General features: G+C 44.6%; 2 protein-coding genes across 14 annotated transcripts in view; one reads left to right on the top strand and one right to left on the bottom strand.

Annotated features, from left to right (window-relative positions):
* Nucleotides 1–3017: 3017 nt before the first annotated feature.
* LOC131260275 (modular serine protease-like) lies at nt 3018–6186 on the top strand. Its single transcript, XM_058261957.1, has 4 exons — nt 3018–3150; nt 3254–3554; nt 3619–4157; nt 4972–6186. Exons 1-4 carry the CDS (start codon nt 3078–3080, stop codon nt 6045–6047), a joined length of 1989 nt encoding a protein of 662 aa, XP_058117940.1. The 5' UTR covers nt 3018–3077; the 3' UTR covers nt 6048–6186.
* Nucleotides 6187–6432: 246 nt separating this feature from the next.
* Nucleotides 6433–20667, bottom strand: part of LOC131260277 (tropomyosin-2) — a 42142-nt gene continuing 27907 nt past the window's right edge. For 3 of the 13 annotated variants that reach the window (XM_058261968.1, XM_058261965.1, XM_058261973.1), the window contains 5 exons: nt 20441–20511; nt 18018–18093; nt 17403–17465; nt 13716–13785; nt 6433–7090 (listed from right to left, as the gene is read on the bottom strand). In XM_058261968.1, the coding sequence (XP_058117951.1) occupies nt 7008–7090; nt 13716–13785; nt 17403–17465; nt 18018–18093; nt 20441–20511 (363 nt within the window). In that variant the 3' untranslated portion in view covers nt 6433–7007. Of the gene's footprint in view, nt 7091–8093; nt 8968–11456; nt 12842–13715; nt 13786–16510; nt 16574–17402; nt 17466–18017; nt 18094–18325; nt 18397–20440; nt 20512–20667 lie in introns of those variants that run through there. The other 10 variants (XM_058261963.1, XM_058261972.1, XM_058261962.1 and 7 more) reach the window with 8 other exon arrangements.

Below are 20667 nucleotides of genomic sequence, written 5' to 3'. Positions count from 1 at the left end.
ACACCCCAAAACTTACCCACACACACAGACACACACATATGCCGGGGAAAAACGGGGAAAGTCGTGCGTGAACCGTCTGCATCAGCAAGCATATGGTGACGTCACCTTCTGGTCGGTGACACACCGCTGCTAAACCGATTTTCCCCAACCAAATCCCGAAGACACCGATCGGAAGTTTTCCCCTTTTCTAAGGGGAACCCCGCTTTTCCGAGTGTTAGTATGGGTATGTATGTATCAGTATGGGTGGTCTGTGCGTGGGATTTTTCCAATTTCGTTCCCCTCCGGGCATCCGAATCGGGGGAAATTCGGCCCACGATCGTTCGGGTGCGCGGAAAAATCGCACGCGCATATGGGTTTGGATTGCACATTTTCCCGTGGGCCGAGGGTGAGTAGCAAAAAAACAAAAAATCCGAACTAGAACCACGGCGAGGAAAACCTATAACTCTCCTCAAGAAAAACAGCGAACATAGGCCGATGTTGAATTTCAGTGTTGGAGGAGCTCGTGGGATTGTTTAATATATATTTTTCAACAGCGCATCGGTTCTAATTTTGAACGCGAGTTTCTAGCACCGCTTTTTTCATCCCTCTAGTTTTCCGCTCCAATGCTGCCAACAGCCATGAGCTGCGGGCGTTGCACGACGGCAACTGCAAAAAGCGAACCCAACTCGTTCGCCTGCGCGTTAGAGCACAGTGAAGAAATATTAAATTTTCATCATCATATACGAGTTCCTTGCGAGGGTTGCCGAATCGGTGAAAATGCGACGTTGGAGGGGTAGCAAATTGACCCAAAAATTTAGATCATTCGCTTGAACGAGATTTTTAAACAGAGTTTAGAAAAATGTACGAAATATGACGAAAAATGTGGCCAACATTTTTCACCGAACTTTTCATTTTTCGACCGATCATTGTCTAGTATTTGGCAACGATTTTGCCCTCGAATCAAATAAGTCGCTCAGAACAGTCATCCTCGTGATTCGGCTAACTATAATCACCGTCACATTTAAAAAAATATCATTGTCAATATGAATTTGAAACAAGCTAGGATGACAAGGAATTATCTAGGTCACTTGGCCTTTAAAATAATGATCTACTGCTCACTAGACTGTCTGCTTAGAATCTGACTTCTCTAGGATCAACACCTCTCAGGATTCAATGGAAGTATAATGATTTTATTAGATCTCTCAAACGTGCGTTTTGTTCATCGTATTTTAGTAACTACAAAGAAAATGAACCTCTGCACGGACTTCGATCGAATTTATTCGATCAAGCTAACAAAGTTCATACATATCACGTCAAGGGAACTGAACCTTTCGCGTGGAATGTATGAAAATTGACTGTTAGATTCGATCGGATTAATTCGATCAAAGTCCGTGCTGAGGCTGATCATCTGACAAATATTCAACACTGACTAAGCATAATTTATGTAGGGTTAGTCCAAATTTTCGTAATTTATTGTATTGTACAAGCTAGTCAACAACCGTTCTATTTCCATAATTTTCTCACTACTAGTAGCCCAGGTTTCAAGCAATAATAATATTAGATCATTGGATCTCTTTCTAAATTTAAAAATGACCTACAAGTTAAATCTGTCCTTGCAATCTGTCCGTGTAATTTAATGAACACATCATACATACAAGACTTTCGTTTGAGTGCCTATGGGGTTATAAGGTAATATTCTTGTATTGGGAGAGAAAATAATTAACACAAGGAACAAGTCCATCAATCCAACAACTTTTAAAACTAGTTTGCATAAGCAGGAGAATATCGTCAAAACGTATAAACATTATAAACAAAGAAACAAACATTTTCATAATGTTTGATATTCGTTTCTCAAAATATTTACAATGATTGTATGTTTGCATGCAATGCAAGTCGAGGTACGCGTTTTATTTTTACATATTTTAGAACAAATGTTTTCTACTTTCAACTTTCAAGTAAAACGAAAAAGAGTACTCAATCGTTAGAGTGGATTTTAATTTGTTAATTGAAAAATGATAAACCCTTATTAGCTCGTTTGAAGATGAAAATGGGCCCCCCACGTTGATCATTTAGAGGCCGACTGTAAGTAAGGAACCAGCAAAACACCAGTATGGTAATATTAGTAACAGATGGGATACATTTTAATTACTTGAAATATTATGAATTGTTTTGTTTCTTAAAGTGATACTTCATAAATCTAAACCCAATGAGAAGAACACAATTAACCTTCGATGTTTTTGGGGTTCTTCTCTGACGTAACGGGTTAAGAGGGGTCTTAACTCCAACAGCTATTCTTGACTTCTGTACGTGAGTTTATTAAACATTAAAGTAACTTTTGGATGTGATTTAATACTAAACAACAATTAGCATATCATTTGGTAATTTTTGCAATTGAGCAAAATTATTTGACTACTAAAAGAGGCAATATCAGCCAATTGGGAGAATGCTTTCCTACAATAATGATGTTTTACAGACAGCTGCCCTGGAAAATAATGATTCCAAAAACCGTCATTTCAAAACCAAATACCTAGCATCCCCAATCGCATGGGGAAAGAATTATCAGCTGGAGCAACATCATTCGTTCTCCGGGCGAGCAACTTTCGGCCCTGCCATACAACTCTGACAAACTGTATCTCGCGTCGCAGCACGATCGCTCCATTTTCGTTCATGTTGACGAGATCATCATGGGGCTAAAACATCAACGGATGCCTCGCGCACTCCAACCCCTCGCACCCAGCTCCCTGACAATCCACCGCGGAAGTAACAAATCCGCGGATCAGCCGCGCTGGACAATGCGCTTTGAACACGCGCGATTCCCAAGTTCATCGGTCGTTTCGGTGGAAACGGGTTCTCACGAATACGCACACAAAGCGCGCCGTGCGACGATAAGGGCACGCGTCATATGCGATCGATCCGGCCAGCAAAGTGCTTGCAGCGACGGTCCACCAGCTCCAAAGCACTCTCACAGTCTTAGAATCTGCGCAGCCTCACGCGGTGCTGCTGCGCTGCAACAAAGACTAATCGAGTAGAACGGGTAGTGAAAGAATGCTTTGCCCGTTAGTGGCGCAAGGTGATTTAGTTGCGTGAAGTTGTTGTAAATGGTTTGCGAAAGAAGGAAGCTGCTGTGGGCAGTATTGTGCTTCACGACACTTGTAACGTCCACGTCCGGCGGTAAGTGCATCTGGTGCTACGCGATGACTCCCTCTGTTTTGGCCGGGGGAATACCCATCGTGCGTATATGTGTGGCTCTCTGATCGCGAACGTTCTCCAACAGGTTTCTCGCGGGATCGGCGAAAAGTGTGTAACTACTACGAGTGGAAGTGCAGCAGTGGCCAATGCATTGAGTCGCACCAGCAGTGCGACGGGGTCATCGACTGCAAGGATGGTTCCGATGAGACCTCCAAGAGTTGTGCCTTCATCCGCTGCCCGAGCTACGCGTTCCGCTGTCAGTACGGGGCGTGCGTCGATGGGACGGCGCTGTGCAATGGCATCCGGGAGTGTGCCGACCATTCAGATGAGCATGTCCACTGTCCCGGCAACAATGGCACCCTGATCGCTTCGCACGGAAACTGCTCGTAAGGGTAACCCACCGCAGCGACTCGAAGTCGTTCGTCGTTTCATCTTACACATTCTTTCCAGTAACACCGAGTTTTCCTGCCGCTCCGGTGTGTGCATTCCGGCCGATCAGGTTTGCGATGGGCAGGAGGACTGCCTCGATGGGTCCGACGAGACGCAACAGCTGTGCAGTCTCGTCTTTTGCCCATCGTTTTCGTTCCGCTGCAGCTACGGTGCCTGCATCGGTGGATACTCCAAGTGCGACGGCATCGTCGATTGTCGTGACGGGTCCGACGAGGACGAACTGCTCTGTGGCAAACCGTTCCCTTCGACGACACCCAAACAGATGCCCACGGCAACCTCCACGACGACCACCTCGACCACTACGGCTGCGCCTGTGGTGGTTACGGGGCCACCGGGATCCTGCCAGGTGCCAGCGACTCCAACCAACGGGCGGTTTGTGCTCGATGAAACCGCCCAAGATGTTTCGATCCTTCCCGGGGAGTTTATAGAAAACTACAACTCGGTGTTCGTCATTTGCAACGACAAGTACACTATCAAGGGGGCAGCGTCGATAGTCTGTCTCGATGGAGAATGGCTGCAACCGTTTCCGGTGTGCGAAAGTAAGTAAATATTTTGCTTACCCTTTTAACTACATAATATTTATTTATTTTCATTTTAAATTCTTATAACCAAAGTCGGCATCAGACATGATAGTGTGTTTTGCATTTCAAATATCCAAAGTTAAATATAAGTGACTTAATGTTGTTCAAAATTTTAAAAAAGTACGGTACAAAACAATATTTAGCTGCTGAATCCAATGCACATTTGAATTATAATTCGAGTTTTAGGAAAGATAGACATAATTTGAACGTTTTTTTTTATTCAACGGAGTACGTTTAACCCCCTTGAAGCAGGTTAACTATAAGTAACAGGTCTGAGGAGAAAAAATGCCAATTTAAAAAATTTCTATTGAAAGCTTTGTTTGATGTGCTGTTATATAACATATGTACCATATGGTTGATGATGGATTAGTTTGTACAATTAGTCTAGTTTTTGAATTTTGAAACCACCTATTTTAAAGAACTAGAGAAGGTATGCATAATCATACCAGTTGCGTCTGTTCGGCAGATATATTTTATTTTACACGTTCCGTACCAAGCGGAAATCGGTATAGTTTTCTTTGGGCCCAAATATCGTAAAGCGTGCCAGGCGTGACATTTTATGTATTTCATATATTTTAATTTTCAGATCGACATTTCAAATGTGTCTGTGTGTTTTAGTGTAGGATTGTTTAACAAGCTCAATTTAGTCAGGCGCAATAAGTTGACCGTACTAAGAAAAATCCAAAATCTGTTTCACCCTCCAACAGCGAACAATTCAAAGCCTTATTTCGTTATGCAATATTTGGTAATGTTACTATCTATTTCGTTCCAGAATATTGCTCCGAAATTCCCATCAACGGTATCACCATCGAGCCGTTCTGCGAGTACCAGCGCCGCCAGATAACGTGCAAGCGACCTCTGCCCCCCACGACCAAGGTGCGCATAGGCTGCCGCGTTGGGTATCAGAAACCGTCCGAGCCGGTCAACGAAACACTCACCTGCAACGACGGCTCCTGGGACAGCTCGGTGTTTCGCTGCGAACCAGTGTGCGGTACGGCGACGCCCGATGCCGAAGCGTACATCATCGGTGGCCGGAACATCTCCATCGCCGAGGTGCCCTGGCACGTGGCGATCTACAAGAACCTAAACGAAGCGTCCCTTAACGACGCGCGGTCAGCCGATTGGCAGTATGCATGCGGCGGATCCATCCTCACCGAGCGACTGATCGTTACGGCCGCCCACTGCTTCTGGGCCACGGAGGGTATCTTCGACAAGCGCTACTTCCGGATCGTCGCCGGCAAGTACCGGCGGGAGCTGAGTGCGATCGAGGCACAGCCGGTGCAGATTTTTCAAATCCACGAGATCCTCCACCAACCGCAGTACCAGGACTTCTCCGGGTACTACAATCTCGACATCGCGATCGTGGTGCTGAGCGACTTCATCTCCTTCCGGACGTACATCAGGCCGATCTGCCTCGAGCGCAACCTGCGCACGGAGAGTGAGAAGCGTATCAAACCGAACAGCTTCGGCCGGGTGGCTGGCTGGGGCTTTACGACGAACACCGGGAACCTCAGCTCCACGCTGAAGGTGATCGAGATCCCGACGGTGGACTATGTGACTTGCCGGGAGTACTCGCCCGTATCCTATCGGCCGTTTCTGACGGGCGATAAGTTCTGTGCCGGAGATCCACGTACCGGTACGGGCGTTTGTCAGGGTGACAGCGGTGGTGGGTTCGCACTGTCGAAGGAGATGGACGGGGATCTCGTCTACTATCTGTACGGCGTGGTTAGTTCGGCACCGCGTGCTTCCAACGGTGGGTGCGACAACAATAAGTACGTTGCCTTCACCGAGGTACAAAACTACATTCCTATGATACTCGACGCCGAAAGTCGATACCCGGTCATATAACGCAGAAATAAATGAAGCTCATATTCAACTGCTCATTAAACAGTTCATTTTTCTCAATCTTCCTAGCGAGGTTTCGTTGAAGGATAATTACCAACACGCAGCGATACGGTTTCGTTGGATTGTTTCTTTTATTTTCGTGCACAAATGATTCAGCACTTTTACAGTAAGGATTGTTATTCGGATGCGAGCAAAACCGTATTCTTTCCCTCGATGTGTTTTTGTTATCAACTTGTTACAAGATTAAACCACGGTGGCATCGCACATCGTTTTCTTTTCAATCTAATCGGCTGGCTCCTCTGTTCCTCATCGATTCGGCATGCGCAAATCACAAAAGCTTCACAAGATATTGGCTTTATTATAATGTCGGAATAAATGCGAAGAATCCTTTCCTCCTCAATCCTTCCACCTTACATAGCGAGTTAGAATATCAATCTGTTTCACAAAGCGGACTTCTAGAAGCATTAGATTTAAATTTCCTGGACCACGCTTGTCCCGACCGCTACCGACGGTGTATTTGCTTCTTTTCCATCACAAAAACACAAACATACTTCCTAACGTTCCGGAATTGATAGATTCGATTTGTCTTACTGACTAGCGAGAAATAATAGAACCTCTAATGCCACAGTTGAAACCAATCGGGATCGGGTGCTTCTCGGAGAACGGCCCTCCCCGTTGACAACATAAACCATCTTTTACTTCCTCCTCTAGTTTGGAAACACCTTTCTTCTTTTGTTTTGCATTAGCATCGTGAAATGCCGTTTGCTGGAATGTAGTGTTCACTACGGGCCTAAAACATCGAGTAAAGCGATATGGCATGCAAATGATCATACCGGAAAAGCGATTTTACAGATCGATACGGTGTAAAGCCAATGTGAGACATGTGTGCTGCTGCTGGTGTAGTAGTGTTCCAATTTGTAAGCAGTTTTTGTTTTAGTGGCTAACTCGGCAGTCGCGTGTCCATTAGTATCCGGAGAGGTCGGCAAATGTTAGGTCCAATTCGGCAGCAATTGCTTTGTACTTTGATTTCTCTTTGTTGAGCTCATCTGCAAACGATAGGACAAACATGAAGGTGAGTTGAAATTTTTCAATTTTGTTCACTTATAGTCAATCGAGAATCAAGTCAACCAACAAAATTCGCACGTTTATTTAATTTAAAACAAATACATGTTTGCCTATATAATACAACCATTTTTATCCATGAATTTCGTGGAAAAAGTAGAGATGGTGTAATATACAAGAATTTGTTATAGTTTTATTTTCTTTTACCAGTTTCTGTCTTTCCATTACTTCAAAACTTTAACTTTAAGTACGAAAAGATTGCAAACACATTGAAGATATGCGATAAAAATTAACAAATGCAATAGCAATCTTACAGAACCGAACAGGTAAGTCAATGCGAAATTAAATAATATACCGAATAAACTACGATCAAAATACCGATGAGTAGAAGTGTAAGGAGAGTACATCTACCAGTGCTAAAAATGTAATTAATCTTTCTATAAATCAATTTAGTTACAGTAAGTTAACTGTGTAGCGATACATTCAAAAAGAAGGATTGTTTATTTTCAACAAATAGAATCAATAATTCTGTGGTGGAGTTATACAGTTGGAGACTTTGGTGAACAACATTATCTGCTCGCATTTGTTCAGTTGGTTGATCAATATTTAAAGTGCGACATATGTAAGTAAATGCCCCAATTCGAATGTAAACTACGGAACCTCTAAGCAGGGTACTTCTACACTTAAAATAACATAAAAATATAAATAATACTTACTCAGCGTACAAAGAAAAAACAATGAAAACTAATAAAACACAACAAAAACATACAACTTTGGAACTAGTTTTTGAATAAAAATAATTTTATTTTTATTTCATAAAACGATATAAATTTTCTCAAAACTTGAAAGGCTAACACTCTTTCGAATCCGAACTTTTGCTCTAAAGAAAATCATAATTGCTACTGAAGAACATAAATGTAATAAAGATGAAAATAAAAGAGTAAATAAAAACACATTTCACTTGCTTTCTCCAATCGAGTTCAATGCTTGTGCTTGTGTCAGCTCTTTTCATATAATTTCTCTTAGCTCTTTATTGTTGGATTTCTCTCAGCGGTTTTACCTTTTAAAATAAACATATCATAATACATCGAAATTAAAGAAGATTTCTTGCGTGTGAGTGGATGTTTGGTTCATTTCTTCTTCTTTTGTTAATCAGCTTGCTCTTTGGTTCACTTTCACGCGATTAAAGCAAGTCCGTCACATTGCCTCCGTCACGTCCGGGCCCGGGCAGCAGTCGCCGCCGCCGACTTTCTTCCGGCGTGTGCTAATCGCACCTCACACTTTGTGCTCCTCGGCCGGATACGTTTAACTATCTTCTACTGGGCTATGGCCGCGGCGACGATCTCTGTCGACTTTGCGCATCGGAAACAAACGGTACACGTAACAGCAAGTGATTTTCGGCACGCGCTGCAGCGGTTATCAGCCATTTTTCCACCGGTGCCACCGACCGGTAAGGCACAATAAAAAACGAACTCTAAAAACGATACGTAGGAAAAAGGAATAGCGTGCGATCGCACAGCCAGCCGATCATCCGGCAAACGCTGCTGCTACCCATGCGGCGGACGGTGGCTTCGGCAAGGGGACGGATGCTACCACCGGGGTCGATCTTAACCCGGCGGATGATGATGTTAGTGCTGCTGACAGGGGGCTTCTCCTCGCGCGGCGTCGTCCGACCTGGCCGGGTTGGCGGTGGCAGCCGGGACGATGATGATGATGATCTTGGGAGCGCCCGCGCGAAGCCACACCCTCCTGTCGTCGTGCTCGCTGGCGACGGCTTATTCCTTGAGAATAAGCTCGACGAAGGCAGTATCGAGATCGTCTCCGATTTCCCTGTACTTCTCCTTCTCCATGACGAGTTCGTCTGCGTGGGTGGCAAGGTTGAGTATGGTTTCGAAAATGTGCGGGAGTTTGTGTAGAAAACAATAAACAACGAAACAGAAGGAAATTGATAAACTTAGTATCGTAGATCGTACGGCAACTGATAATGTAACTCATGATCATATGTCGGGCGCCGAGGATAAATGGGTGGATCGGAGAAGTATTTGCCATCAGTCGCTGCTGCGCGGTGCGGTTACCTAGTGAAGCCGTTCGGCGTTTTAGTCAGCGTACAAAATCACACACATTACGGCCGAGAGAGCTGTACGTTAAGGAAGCTTCAGGGAACGAAAACAAAAACGGAAAACAAAATACTCTACGGCAGCAAACCGCACGCTTTCCCCGTCGGTTGGACATGTTTTCGTTCATTGTTTTTTAGTACATTCGATTTATTATGCATATAAAAGTTAAATCTTTTTCGCGTTGCGAAAACAACGGAAACAGTGACGAATGGAAACAGCGCTTTGTGAAGAAGAATAAAAAAATAGCTAACGCAGAAGAAGCAAGGCTGAACGTGGCAGAAAGCTGACAGCAGCTGTTGGAAGGCAGGCATGGGGAAGGAGGATGATGTTGGGCAAGCGTAAGCAGGTCGGCGGGTTTAGGAGGCTGGCGCCTCGGATGCCGGAGCTTCCGCTGGTGGGGCATCGGCTGGGGCAGCCGCTTCCGCTGGGGCGGCTTCTGCAGGGGCAGCTTCCGGTGCGGGTGCTGCCGCTTCCGCCGGGGCGGCAGCGGCCTCAGCTGCCGGAGCCTCGGCAGGGGCTGCTTCCGGTGCTGGAGCGTCAGCTGGTGCCGCTTCACCTCCCTCCGCTGGAGGAGCAGGCGCTGGTGCGGCCTCGGCAGGGGCCGGCGCCGGAGCCGTCTCCTTGGCCGGGGACGTTTTCGGGGTTGTGCCTGTGTGCGAGCGCACGTACGGCACTTCAGCTGCCTCTGGCGGGAAGTGCTTGCGCAGCTCGAACGGACTCGGCGTGCGGGCCTTCGTTGGGCCGGCGACAGCGGCGGCGCCATCGGCTGCCGGAGCCGCTTCACCCTCGGCCGCGGGAGCTTCTTCCACCTTTGGTGCCGGTGGTGGTGTGGGGAGCTTCGGTGGGGGCGGTGGCGTCTTCGGTTTCGGTCGGCGTTCCGTCCAGATCGGGTTGATACCAGGTATCAGGTCGACGAAGGCAAAGTCCAGATCGTCGCCAATCTCGGCATACCGTAGCTTCTCGACGATCAACTCGTCTGTTGTTGTTGTAACACAGCGGGTTTATGTTTTGGGTTTTTATTCCGTGCGCGTAAAAAGCAACCCGGTTACCATGGTTTCGGGTCAAGCAAATAAAAAAGTATAAAAGCAGAACAACGTAAGCATAAAAGCAAACTACAGAACAACAGCACAGAAAACACTCGGAGAGGGGCTGAAAGCAACAACAAACATACGGCAAGAAATAAAAACACAACACAACATAATGGAGATAATAAAAAAAGTAATAGAACACTCTAACAATTCTCGATTTACGATAAAATAATATATTATAAACACTCAAATACAATAAAGGGGTCTTTTTTCGCATTATTCTGCATTCCACGTGTGCGTGGTGTGTTCGCATGTGTGTTCGTGTATCATTCGTGTGAAGGTGTGTTTAATGTTTTGGGGGCTCCAGCTAGCAGCTTTACGCTTTACTTTACCTAAACAAAATGATCGGCTCTAGAATTATCTCCATTTTTTTCTGTGTTGTCCCCCGTGAGCTTACATCGACTAAACTAGCAAAAAGAATGTGTAAGAAATTGACACTCCTAAAGGCACGTCGTTTTGCAAGGGTGGCGCTATGAACGGGGTTGTCAACGATTTATTTATTAATCGCCACTTCTTTCTCTCAACAGCATGTCACGATGCTGATGCTCTCACTAAACGAAACGAATTTGATCTGTGATCTTTCAGCGATTGCAGCCGGAGGAAGGGCACTTTCATGCTGCCATCATCTTTTACCAGTAAGCTTTTCTACTTTCCACAACGTCGAACTTTGCTATATTTTGCGTTGATATTTTACTAATTTTAACTTTTATTGCTGTACGCGAACTCCACCGAGCGCTTGTGTTTTCTTTTGTATGATTTTCCTTCCTACTCATTCTAATTGAAAACTATTGACATCAGCACACTCCTATGTGCGACGGGAGCGGCGACAAAGGGCACAAAAGTTAAGGAAAAACCTCTGGCTACCACCGGATGGAGGTCTACTAGCGGTCTCGACTCGGCGACGTTCCGCCGTCGGAACGCCGGAACGTGCCTCTATCGCTGACGATCGCCAGTGAGAAGTTTCGAACGCTCGAATTAAATCTAAACAAAGCGAAAAGATTTGGAGTGGAAAGAAGGAAAGCTTGAAGAACGTTGTCGCTGACCACTTCAAATGCTACATATACATATTACTATTCCACAACTTTCACGTTGAAGGAAGAAAATGGGTGGTAAATACAATACCGTTTGAAAAAATCGAGCGACAGTCACAGATGAATTGGAATTTATTTAAGTGATGGGAAACAGACGCTCACCAGAATGGCAATGTTAGGTCGGCGTTTCACAAAACATCAAACCTTTTTTTTCGGTCGCTGAACCTTGTCTTTTTAGCAAATGCATGAACATATTACTCTACTTTACTACGCGCCTTGTGTAAATGCATGGATCATGTTGGGGTTTTTTTTTTTTGTTCATAAAGAGCAAAGTTGTTATTTCAAAATGTTTTTTAACACCGCTTGGAATGGCAATGGAATGTGCGGATGGACTAAAACGCAACACAAACATATAAAATTATACTTCATAACCTCAGATTGAACCGAGAAAAGAGTAACAGAACAGTAAAGGGATGGAATGCAAGTCGATGGGCTCATGAACAAACTACTTAACAATATTGTCTTCACCTTCGCTCGGGTACAAAATGCGGTATTACCCAGTTCATTTATAAATACACAAAGATATCTTCATTGGAAAACTGACGCTCGCAGGAAAAACGGAAGGCGATCGTGATAGTAAAAGTTCAATGTAAGTTTTAAAATGACTTCTTCTCGGACAATTAGATTTGGATTGTGTTCGAGCAATACAAACCGATTACTAAAGTTGCGATACTATCCCTTGCGGGAATACAGATAAAAGGGGTGCTGCTTTTGACAAAGCATTCTTTTTTATCTAGAAATTCCTCTCAACAAAAAATTGTGCGTACGAATGCTAGCTCGTTTCCTTAAAAACAAAGATCTTACAAGTCGCGTTCAAAAACACTCACTTCAAAGAAGAAGCTTTTAAAATTTGCAAATTGTTTGCATTATAAAGGCCAAAATATTCTAGTATTAACTGCACTGCTCCCACTAACTCTAAGGTCTGGTTTTCCAATTTTCTGTTTCTTCGGCGTGCATGCGATTTATGGAATTCTGCTCTTCAGGATCGTCAGAGTTGTGTTCAAATGTGTGGCGTTTGAGATGGTGTAGTTTTTTTTTTGTTTTCGTGAAACGTTTCGGTGCGGGTGTTTCTGTGATGGATGTTGGCATTCGGTATCGCGATCGTTTGCCAATTACATTAAGCGTGTGTTGATCTCTTCGTCTCGCTCCGCTCTACTACGTCTTCACATGTGCTTCCTCCCTTGCGGTTGCTTTTGCTACTGGTGCCCTGCTCTAGCTACACCCCAAGAGTACAGAGGCACAATCATTCTCGCAGAGCATTCGATCGTGCCGACATTCCTCCAGCCGCCTGCCTTTACTGCTGCGCCGCTGCTGCTACTTACTACGCGAAATTTTGTAATGGTGTTCGCACCGGCCTTACATGTTCTGGATATCGTGCAGGGTGGCTTCCATTTCTTCCTGGAGCATTTTGTTCTTGGCACGTTCGACAGTCAACTCATCTACACACACGGGCGGGCGAGTTGGGTTTGGTTGTTGGTTTCATGTTTCACAAGTCGGCGGTTTTGTGTGACGTGTTCGAGAGTGAGTTCCGTTTGATGAGCAGGTAGGTAGGTTGGTGGTTTATGTTTGGGAGTACCCGAAGTACGAACGCCACACACAAACGCAAACCGAAGGTATCGTGATTCCGACGATTGATCAGTTTTCGAGCGATGGCACACAACAGGCAGCAGTTATAACAACATTTGGCATTATCGATTAGCAGAGCGTAGGCACACACATCGCAATCAAACAGTTAATAAAAATAAAAGAAAAGAAAAGGAATAATAAAAATCATAAAATATTAGAACAAAAAAATTTAAACTAATTGATTAAATAAACGAAAAACCTTCAGTTTTCTTAATTTCGTTGAATATTTTTTACATTATCATAAGTGATTATATTGGAAAGTAAAAGTCAGGGGATCTAATTTTTAAATTTAAAAAATTACGAAAGAAAATTTGCAAAATCGTTCATTACACATCCAACGACATTTAATCTAAAATCTAACAAAACGAAATTAAAAAATCAACAATAATTCACTCCACATCATGTACCGTTAGTTATTGGCTGATCGTTACCATCACTGTCTAGGATTTTGTGTTGTAATAGATCAGCAACTAGTCGATCACACATTGCACTTCTTGTTAGCGAATCGGTAAAGAAAACAACCTTTAATACGCTTAAAGTATTTGTTTGGGTTGAAACATTTAGCGATAAAAACTGCGAACGTTATTAGACGACTTTAGACGTTGGTTGAAATGGAATGGATGAAATTCGAATGGTTGAATGGAGGAAAAACGTAACCATTATGCGGTGGAAACAGGACACACTTACCTTCGAGTCTGTCGACTTCCTTCTGCAACTTCTGAACGGAACGTTCAGCGAATTCAGCGCGAGCTTCAGCCTATGTATTCGTCGTAGCATCAATAAGTGTCGTTTGAAGATGACATTCCAACCAAGGGCAGCAAATATCCGAGACAGGCAGGTAGTAGAGTTTGGTAGAATTAGATGAAAAATATATTAATATCATATCGACACAAAAATTTGCACAACATTATCATTTAAGTTGAATGTGATACATTTTAAACTGGTCAATCTTCTTCCAAAGTGGCACAGATTTTAATCTCCGTTTTTTCGCCATTGTACCACATTCAACTTTTCTTAAAGCCAAAAATTCTACTCTGCTGGCATGCATTAATCTACTTTGTTTCCTTTTCTCTACTCGTAGTTATCTGAATTAGTGCTTAGTTTACTTGAGCGCAAGAAAAAGCGTTGGTTATTCGTAGTAGTAGTAGTACACTGAGCCGTAGCGGGCATAACAAAACAAAACACAAGAATCACAAGTGGATTAATCAACATCGAAAAACCACCCCCTTACCTCACCGGTGCGCGCATTTTTTATTTTTAATGTTGTTTCGACGATAGAAAAGTAAGAAGTTGAACGGGAAGTTGGCACCTAGTTGTAGCATTCCTACTTCAATTTTCCTAACTACTACAACAACTATACAGTTTCTTTCTCTAATCGGACCGGAAGGGAGGATACCACCAGCTACCTAGAGGACGTGTTATTTTAATGTTGGGTAAGGATTGAAACTATGATACATGTAAGGATTAGAGGGTGCCCATGTGATAACAAACTAGTATCCTAATATGCGGGAGTTTAGGGGGTTCTGGAACTCTCATGAGTGATCATTAGACCACTAGCAAAGGTTATACCATGTCCATCATCTACACCTAAACGATCAGTAAAGGCTCAGTTTGCTTGATGAAACTTGAGCCTGTCTGTACGCCGTTCGCCAAGTCTGGGAATGCTTGGCGCGCACGCACTATATTGATGACCCAATGGGGAAAAAAAGGAAGCAAGGATGGTGAAAGCAACCGTCGGTAGATGGCCAGTAAGAAACGTAAACTTACGTTGGTCAGCTTATCATTGAGCTGATGGATCTTGTCTTCGACTGAATCGCGAGATGCCATAGCCTTCGTTGGTACAATACGAGCAAGGGGGAACAAGGGTACATACAACAAGACAAAAGATAGATTTAGTTGAACAACGGGTTTCCGGAGACGGAAGTGTGCGCACGAGGGCGCCCAGTCTCACATCACGGTCGGTCACATTTTGTTTACGCATTCGCAGCGGTCAGTTTCGTCACAATCGGAAGCCGGTCAAAGAAGCATAATGATTTTGTACTCTTTTTTAGTCACAAATGAGCATTTTGATAACACTACCATACTTCCCCCGGAAGAGGGTCGACATCATTAACGCCATTTAGAGTAAACACAGGTTTCTTTTACGCATCCAACAAATCTGCCTTTGTATGAGGTAAAAAGGACTGGTGGTCTTCTTGGTGGGAAGTGGGGGGTTTCAGGAGGAAACGAGACAACGGACACGGACACACATGGTTCACAGCCCAAGCAGCGCTAACAGCATGAGTGTTTGTTGTTGCTGGAGTTAGCATCTAGTACCCTCAGAGTAACTATTCACAAAAAGATAACCTCAAAATGTGTTATAAATGTTTGGCTGGTTGCAGCGGATTGGAAACAAGTAAAAATAATACCCACACACTCTTTGGCGCCAGGTTGTGGAAGCTTCATTACGGTTTTTTTTTGGGGCTGATGCGCACGACATACGATTCCAAACGGGACAGAGGGAGGCACACATCATGACACATTCGATAGTGAGATAAACGAAGGCGTTTGTGGTTGTGCGACAATTACACAAACAAAACAGAATGCGTCCCACCACAGTCTTTCGGGTAGAGTCCCAATCAAACCAATCAGCCAACCATTAGATCCTTGTAAAGGGGGGAGCACACTACAGTAGACTAATAGCAGTAACGTTTACTCTCCATCCTAACAACGACCTAACGTCGATCGTTGCCATCCCAACGTGGTTGCGTCCAATCGAATGCATCGAACCGATTGCATACCGCTAGGCGCTGCCACGGGGATATTTTGATGATCGCGAAAGCAAAAACCGGCACACTTGGATGACAAAAATTACTCTAATTCTATCTACAACTGGTCGGGCTGTGCATGTGTGTACGTTTGTGTCGGTGCTCCTTCCAATTTCGCCACGAAAATTCTCCTATTTGTTCGATTGAAACTCTAGCAGAAAGACTCCGACAGAAGAAGCCTTTCGATTGACAGAAATGAAGCAATAAGACGACGCACGTGGACAGGACAGAACAGGAGTTATGGAACCACTGACAAGGACGAATGAGGAACGAAGATAAGAGATTACATTAGACAGCTGGTGTTGCAGAACACGGTTGGAAGGCGCGGGCATACATACAAAGTGAGGAACAAAAAACACAAAGGAAGATTGGATATGGGTATTAAATCTTCACCAAACTACAATCAACAAATGGAGCCCGCGATAGACACGCACGCTCGTATGTTATTAACTGATGGGACACCACTAGTTGGTGGAGAGGGAAAAGAAATAGCTTGCGGTGTTTGTGTATTATCCTGCCCTAATTACCCCCGAGATTTACGTGTATAATATGCTTATGCGCCTATGCGCCTACGCTAAGTGCTAGCCAACAACAGTATACTATCGCAGATACACGCGGTGGCAACATCGGTGTATCCGTAATAAACTCCCCCGATTCTTCTACAGTTTCGTATACCTCCTTGAGACGCTGATCCAACACTCTCACTTGACCACCGTACGATTCCTCCCGTTGCGTTGCCTGGCGGTGTACGATCATCGACGGGATTGATTTTTTTTTCGAACCAGGATCATCCAGATGTCCGTTGCAGGAAGGCGCGACGACCGATCGATGTAGTGGTAGTAGTAGTAATAGTAGTAGCACGGATAGTCACACCAGCCCCGCCGTTTACCCCCCGCAGGCGCACGCATTGCGGGTGGTCGGACCAGGTGGACGCGGGTAAGTACGTCAAACAAACACGGCAACACACCGAAACACGGCACGACATCCAGAAGGAAGGTTGGTTTTGTTTCCATCCGGTCGTGCGGAGTGTGTGTGTGTGTATATCGATTTTGTTCGATTTTTGTACAAAAACAGCCGGTTTCGGTACAACAGGTTTTAGTCAATCGAGCGGCGAGTTGGATGTGGGTTAGTTGTTGTAGAAGGTAAATAATGCCGTCGTTTGGCCAAGGATGGAGTTGTTGGCAATGTTTAGAGGGTCATTCGTTCAGTGCGACATCAATGCACAGTTTACATCAGCCGGAGAGACAGAGCGAATGTGTGTATGGAATAAATATGAGAAAGTAATGAAATTTGTTTGATTAATAAAGGACATATTGAAAAAATATAAACGACTAATCAACTGAAAGATAAAATCTAACAATCAATGGGACGATCAAACTGTACCTTCAGTATCAACAAAAAATGCAGGAAATAAAACAGAAAAAAACAAAAACGAAAGCGAAAAGAAAAACACAACGAAACAACCACACGGAACGCGGGTCAGCTGGACACAACAACAAAACAACAACAGCTGACCAACTCTTATTGGCTCTGCTATATCACTAGCATAAGGAAAACGATGCTGTACCTCCTTTAGACGGGTGGTGAGAGTCTTGATCTGGTTCTTGTACTCTTCCTCGCGTTGGTTAGCCTACGCTCGGGGTTTGTTTTTTTTTATCAATTTTGAACGATTACAATTTTGAGTATTCAAAACCGATCGGGAGGTATTAGAAAGATACACATTGCGGACGTTCGCAAGAAAAAGAGATCGAGTGGTTCGATTTGGGTTTGGAACGAAATAAAAAGTAAAAACCTATTTAGTCAAATAAACCACACACGCACAGTGTGAATTCTGTCTGTACATTTAAGTCGGACTTCGTCATTGTGTGGCGTCGTGTTGGGCGAATGGGTAAACTAAATTGAAGTCTTAGTGTGGGTTCGCGGCGTTGGCGTTTGACGGTAATAGAAAGGACATCCTTTACAGCGGAGACTGAGCTGAGCAAACAGTTCCTTTTCATTCGGTTCTTTCTAAACTCTTATCATCAAACACCAACTATGCTGCCGAGAGTTTCACACCGTCTGTGGACGGTATGAACTCTGTGTGTACTATTCGTCTTGGGTTTTTTGTGAGGTTACCACCGGTAACTATCGGCAGTGAACGTTAGGGAGAGAGCACTCGCTGCCCTGTTTGGAGTATTCATACCTTTTCTTCCGAGACTTCCAGCGACTTCAGGTTGTTACCGACAACGCGGAGTTCCTCCTCAAGCTCGACGATCTTGCTGTTGTTTCAAAGTTGGCGTAAGAAGTCAAAGTGTGAAATAAGGAAGAGAGCAGAAAACAACAATTAGTATCATCATCATATCAAAGGTTCTCCGAAACGGAACGAAAGTTTGGGAAAAATCCATGCAAAAACATTTAACGACAAAAACCAGTAACAAAGCATGGGGGATTAGTGTGCTGGTGGCCGGGAAGGTATGCTTCCTTTTACCCCCATCTCTTGCCGCTACAAACCTTTCGTTCATCTCGACCTTCTCCTCCGAGCGCTCGAGGTCCTGTTCCATGAGCACCAGTTTTCTGGCCACCTGCTCGAGTTCGGCCGCCAGGTTATCCGGGTTCGGTGGCGTGGCGCGCGGCGTGGCACCACCAGCGTCAAGCGTTATCGAGGGCATGGTTACACAGGCAAGCAAACAAAACACGCAACGGAAATGCAACCAGTGCGGGTTGTTGTTGGTCGGTCAGCAACCGTCGACCGATCGGACGGGATTATTTTGAGATCGGCGATCGTGCAGAAGAACCACACACCATCAGCATCCGCCAGTTGTTTCATCGTTCGGCATGGTTCGTCGTCATCGTAATGGGCAATTCGATTATGTTCGATGGCAGTGGCAGATTTCGCATTTCGTGCGATGCGTTGTGTGTGTGTTCGGTAGACGGTTGGTACGGTTTTTCGTTGCCACATTTGGGGTTAGAGGTTAATCGCACACGACATCCGAGGGCGATCGGTTTTGTCCGCCGAAGACCGATACGCACGCCAATGCACACATACACACAAAAACACAGAAAAAAACAGCGAGCATTCCGCAGCGGGTAAAAGAGTAAAGTAAGAAAACAAAACGGGTTAAGGTTAGTTTACGATCACTCAAGTTAAGTCATCGCCACACAAACGGTCGCCGATCGCAAAAGACAACACACCGCCGATGAAATACGATTTGGGTTTTTAAGTGGGGTTGAAACGTGCAAACAATTCGAGGACATACTCCGGGGTTTTTTCTTTATTTTAATCCACTTTAGATGACTTTCTTGCATGCTTCATCCAATAAAAACTGAAAGCGTGACCGGTGGATTCAATTTGCGATCGTACGACTCGATGTTTTCGATGATGGATTCTCTTCAGGAGAGGAAATTTACCTCCTGGTGTTTCGAGGGGGACGTAAGGTTTGGAGTTTGGGGGAGAGGATGAGGGATACTTTGTCGGAACGAACGGGGGAAAATCGTTCGACTAGCATAAGGCTTGATAGTTCGACGCCTCGAACCATCTGGTGGCGTTGCTTTGGTTCGTTCATTGGATTAGATTAGATTAAAACGCATCTTTGTTGATTCACAGGTTGTCGCAAATGACTTGTCAGCGGTCAGTTTTTTTTTTCTTTTGCACAACCTGCAGCAACAGCAGCAACAATGTGTTAGCGAAAACAACAATAACACGATTTTATGGCAGAAAAAGGGCACACACATACGCAGCGGAAAACGTGGTTAAACAGAAGAGGGTGGGCTTTGGAACGCTTCAGGAATTGATTTCACCTTCGATGGAAAGTTTTTTTCAACAAAGTTTTGATTTTTCTCGAGCATTTAAGCACGAAAAGAAGAGCCCTTTCGACGGTGAAAATTGGTAGCTATTTGCATTTTCCCGTTTCGTTACCCCTTTACGGTGGGGTTTGGGGGTTACACTAAAACACTAAACGATGGTCCACTTTTCCTTCCAAACGCCGACACAGTGGCAAGAAGTGGAAAGAAAAGATGAAGACGAGCAGGGCGCGGTTAAAAAGGTCGTTGAGTTTTGGGTGCTCAAAATTGCCCAATTAACAGCCTCCCACCTTTCGCTCGAAAAGGCCGGCGTGATTTATCCACCACCACCCTCACCCAAAGTTGCCATCGTTGTCATGATGGCTTTATTGGGAGTGATGGCGAGGAAAGCCGGCTGTAATAAAACGTGGGACGATGCCGTTCTTCTGTCCGAGACTTTCACTCGCACGTCCGGTACCAGCATCCGATCGTTACTTGAATTAAACTAGATCCATCTAAAACACACTTAACCAAACGACCCCAACAACCAAGGGGTCGCAGGAGTGGAGAAAAAGTTTAAAAAAGATGTTCAACTGGTTGATGTTCGATCCAAAGCATTACCCAATCTAGTACACCGTTTAGCAACGTGGGAGCAGCAGTTGGTTCCCTCAAAAGCAGCAGAATATCAAGTTTTTTTAGCATCACACAATATGTTATTTGAACTTCACACAAATCCGAGAAATTCGACAGCACACACACACGCAGGTAAGTTGGGAAAAACGGAGAGAAAAACCACTCGACATTTAGGGCAACAAACAGAGGGGGGAGCATCATCAAGGTACGTACGCTTCACCGGCCTCGGCGCGCTCCTCAGCACGCTCAAGATCAGCTTCTACCATGGCCAATTTACGGGCGACCTATACCAGGGTAAGGCGTCATCGTCGTCGGTGTGATGGGGGTGGTGTAAAGGGGGCGAAGAAGGGGACAAAAATTCTAATCTTAGTATCGACCCCGTTCGTGGTGCTCGCTTTGCAATTCATCGCGGCAAAAGGCGCACACGTCAAAACCACACG

This window comes from Anopheles coustani, chromosome 3 (genome assembly GCF_943734705.1).
Source record: "Anopheles coustani chromosome 3, idAnoCousDA_361_x.2, whole genome shotgun sequence".
Lineage (NCBI taxonomy): Eukaryota > Metazoa > Arthropoda > Insecta > Diptera > Culicidae > Anopheles > Anopheles coustani.
The sequence above is the reverse complement of the archived record's forward strand: the minus strand, read 5'-3'. Positions and strand labels throughout refer to the sequence as shown.

Excerpts from the sequence above, each read along its gene's own strand:
- LOC131260275 (XM_058261957.1), top strand. The coding sequence starts at position 3,078 with ATGGTTTGCGAAAGAAGGAAGCTGCTGTGGGCAGTATTGTGCTTCACG. Across the intron at positions 3,151-3,253 it reads TGTAACGTCCACGTCCGGCG|GTTTCTCGCGGGATCGGCGA; the intron begins GTAAGTGCATCT and ends GTTCTCCAACAG. Across the intron at positions 3,555-3,618 it reads GCTTCGCACGGAAACTGCTC|TAACACCGAGTTTTCCTGCC; the intron begins GTAAGGGTAACC and ends CATTCTTTCCAG.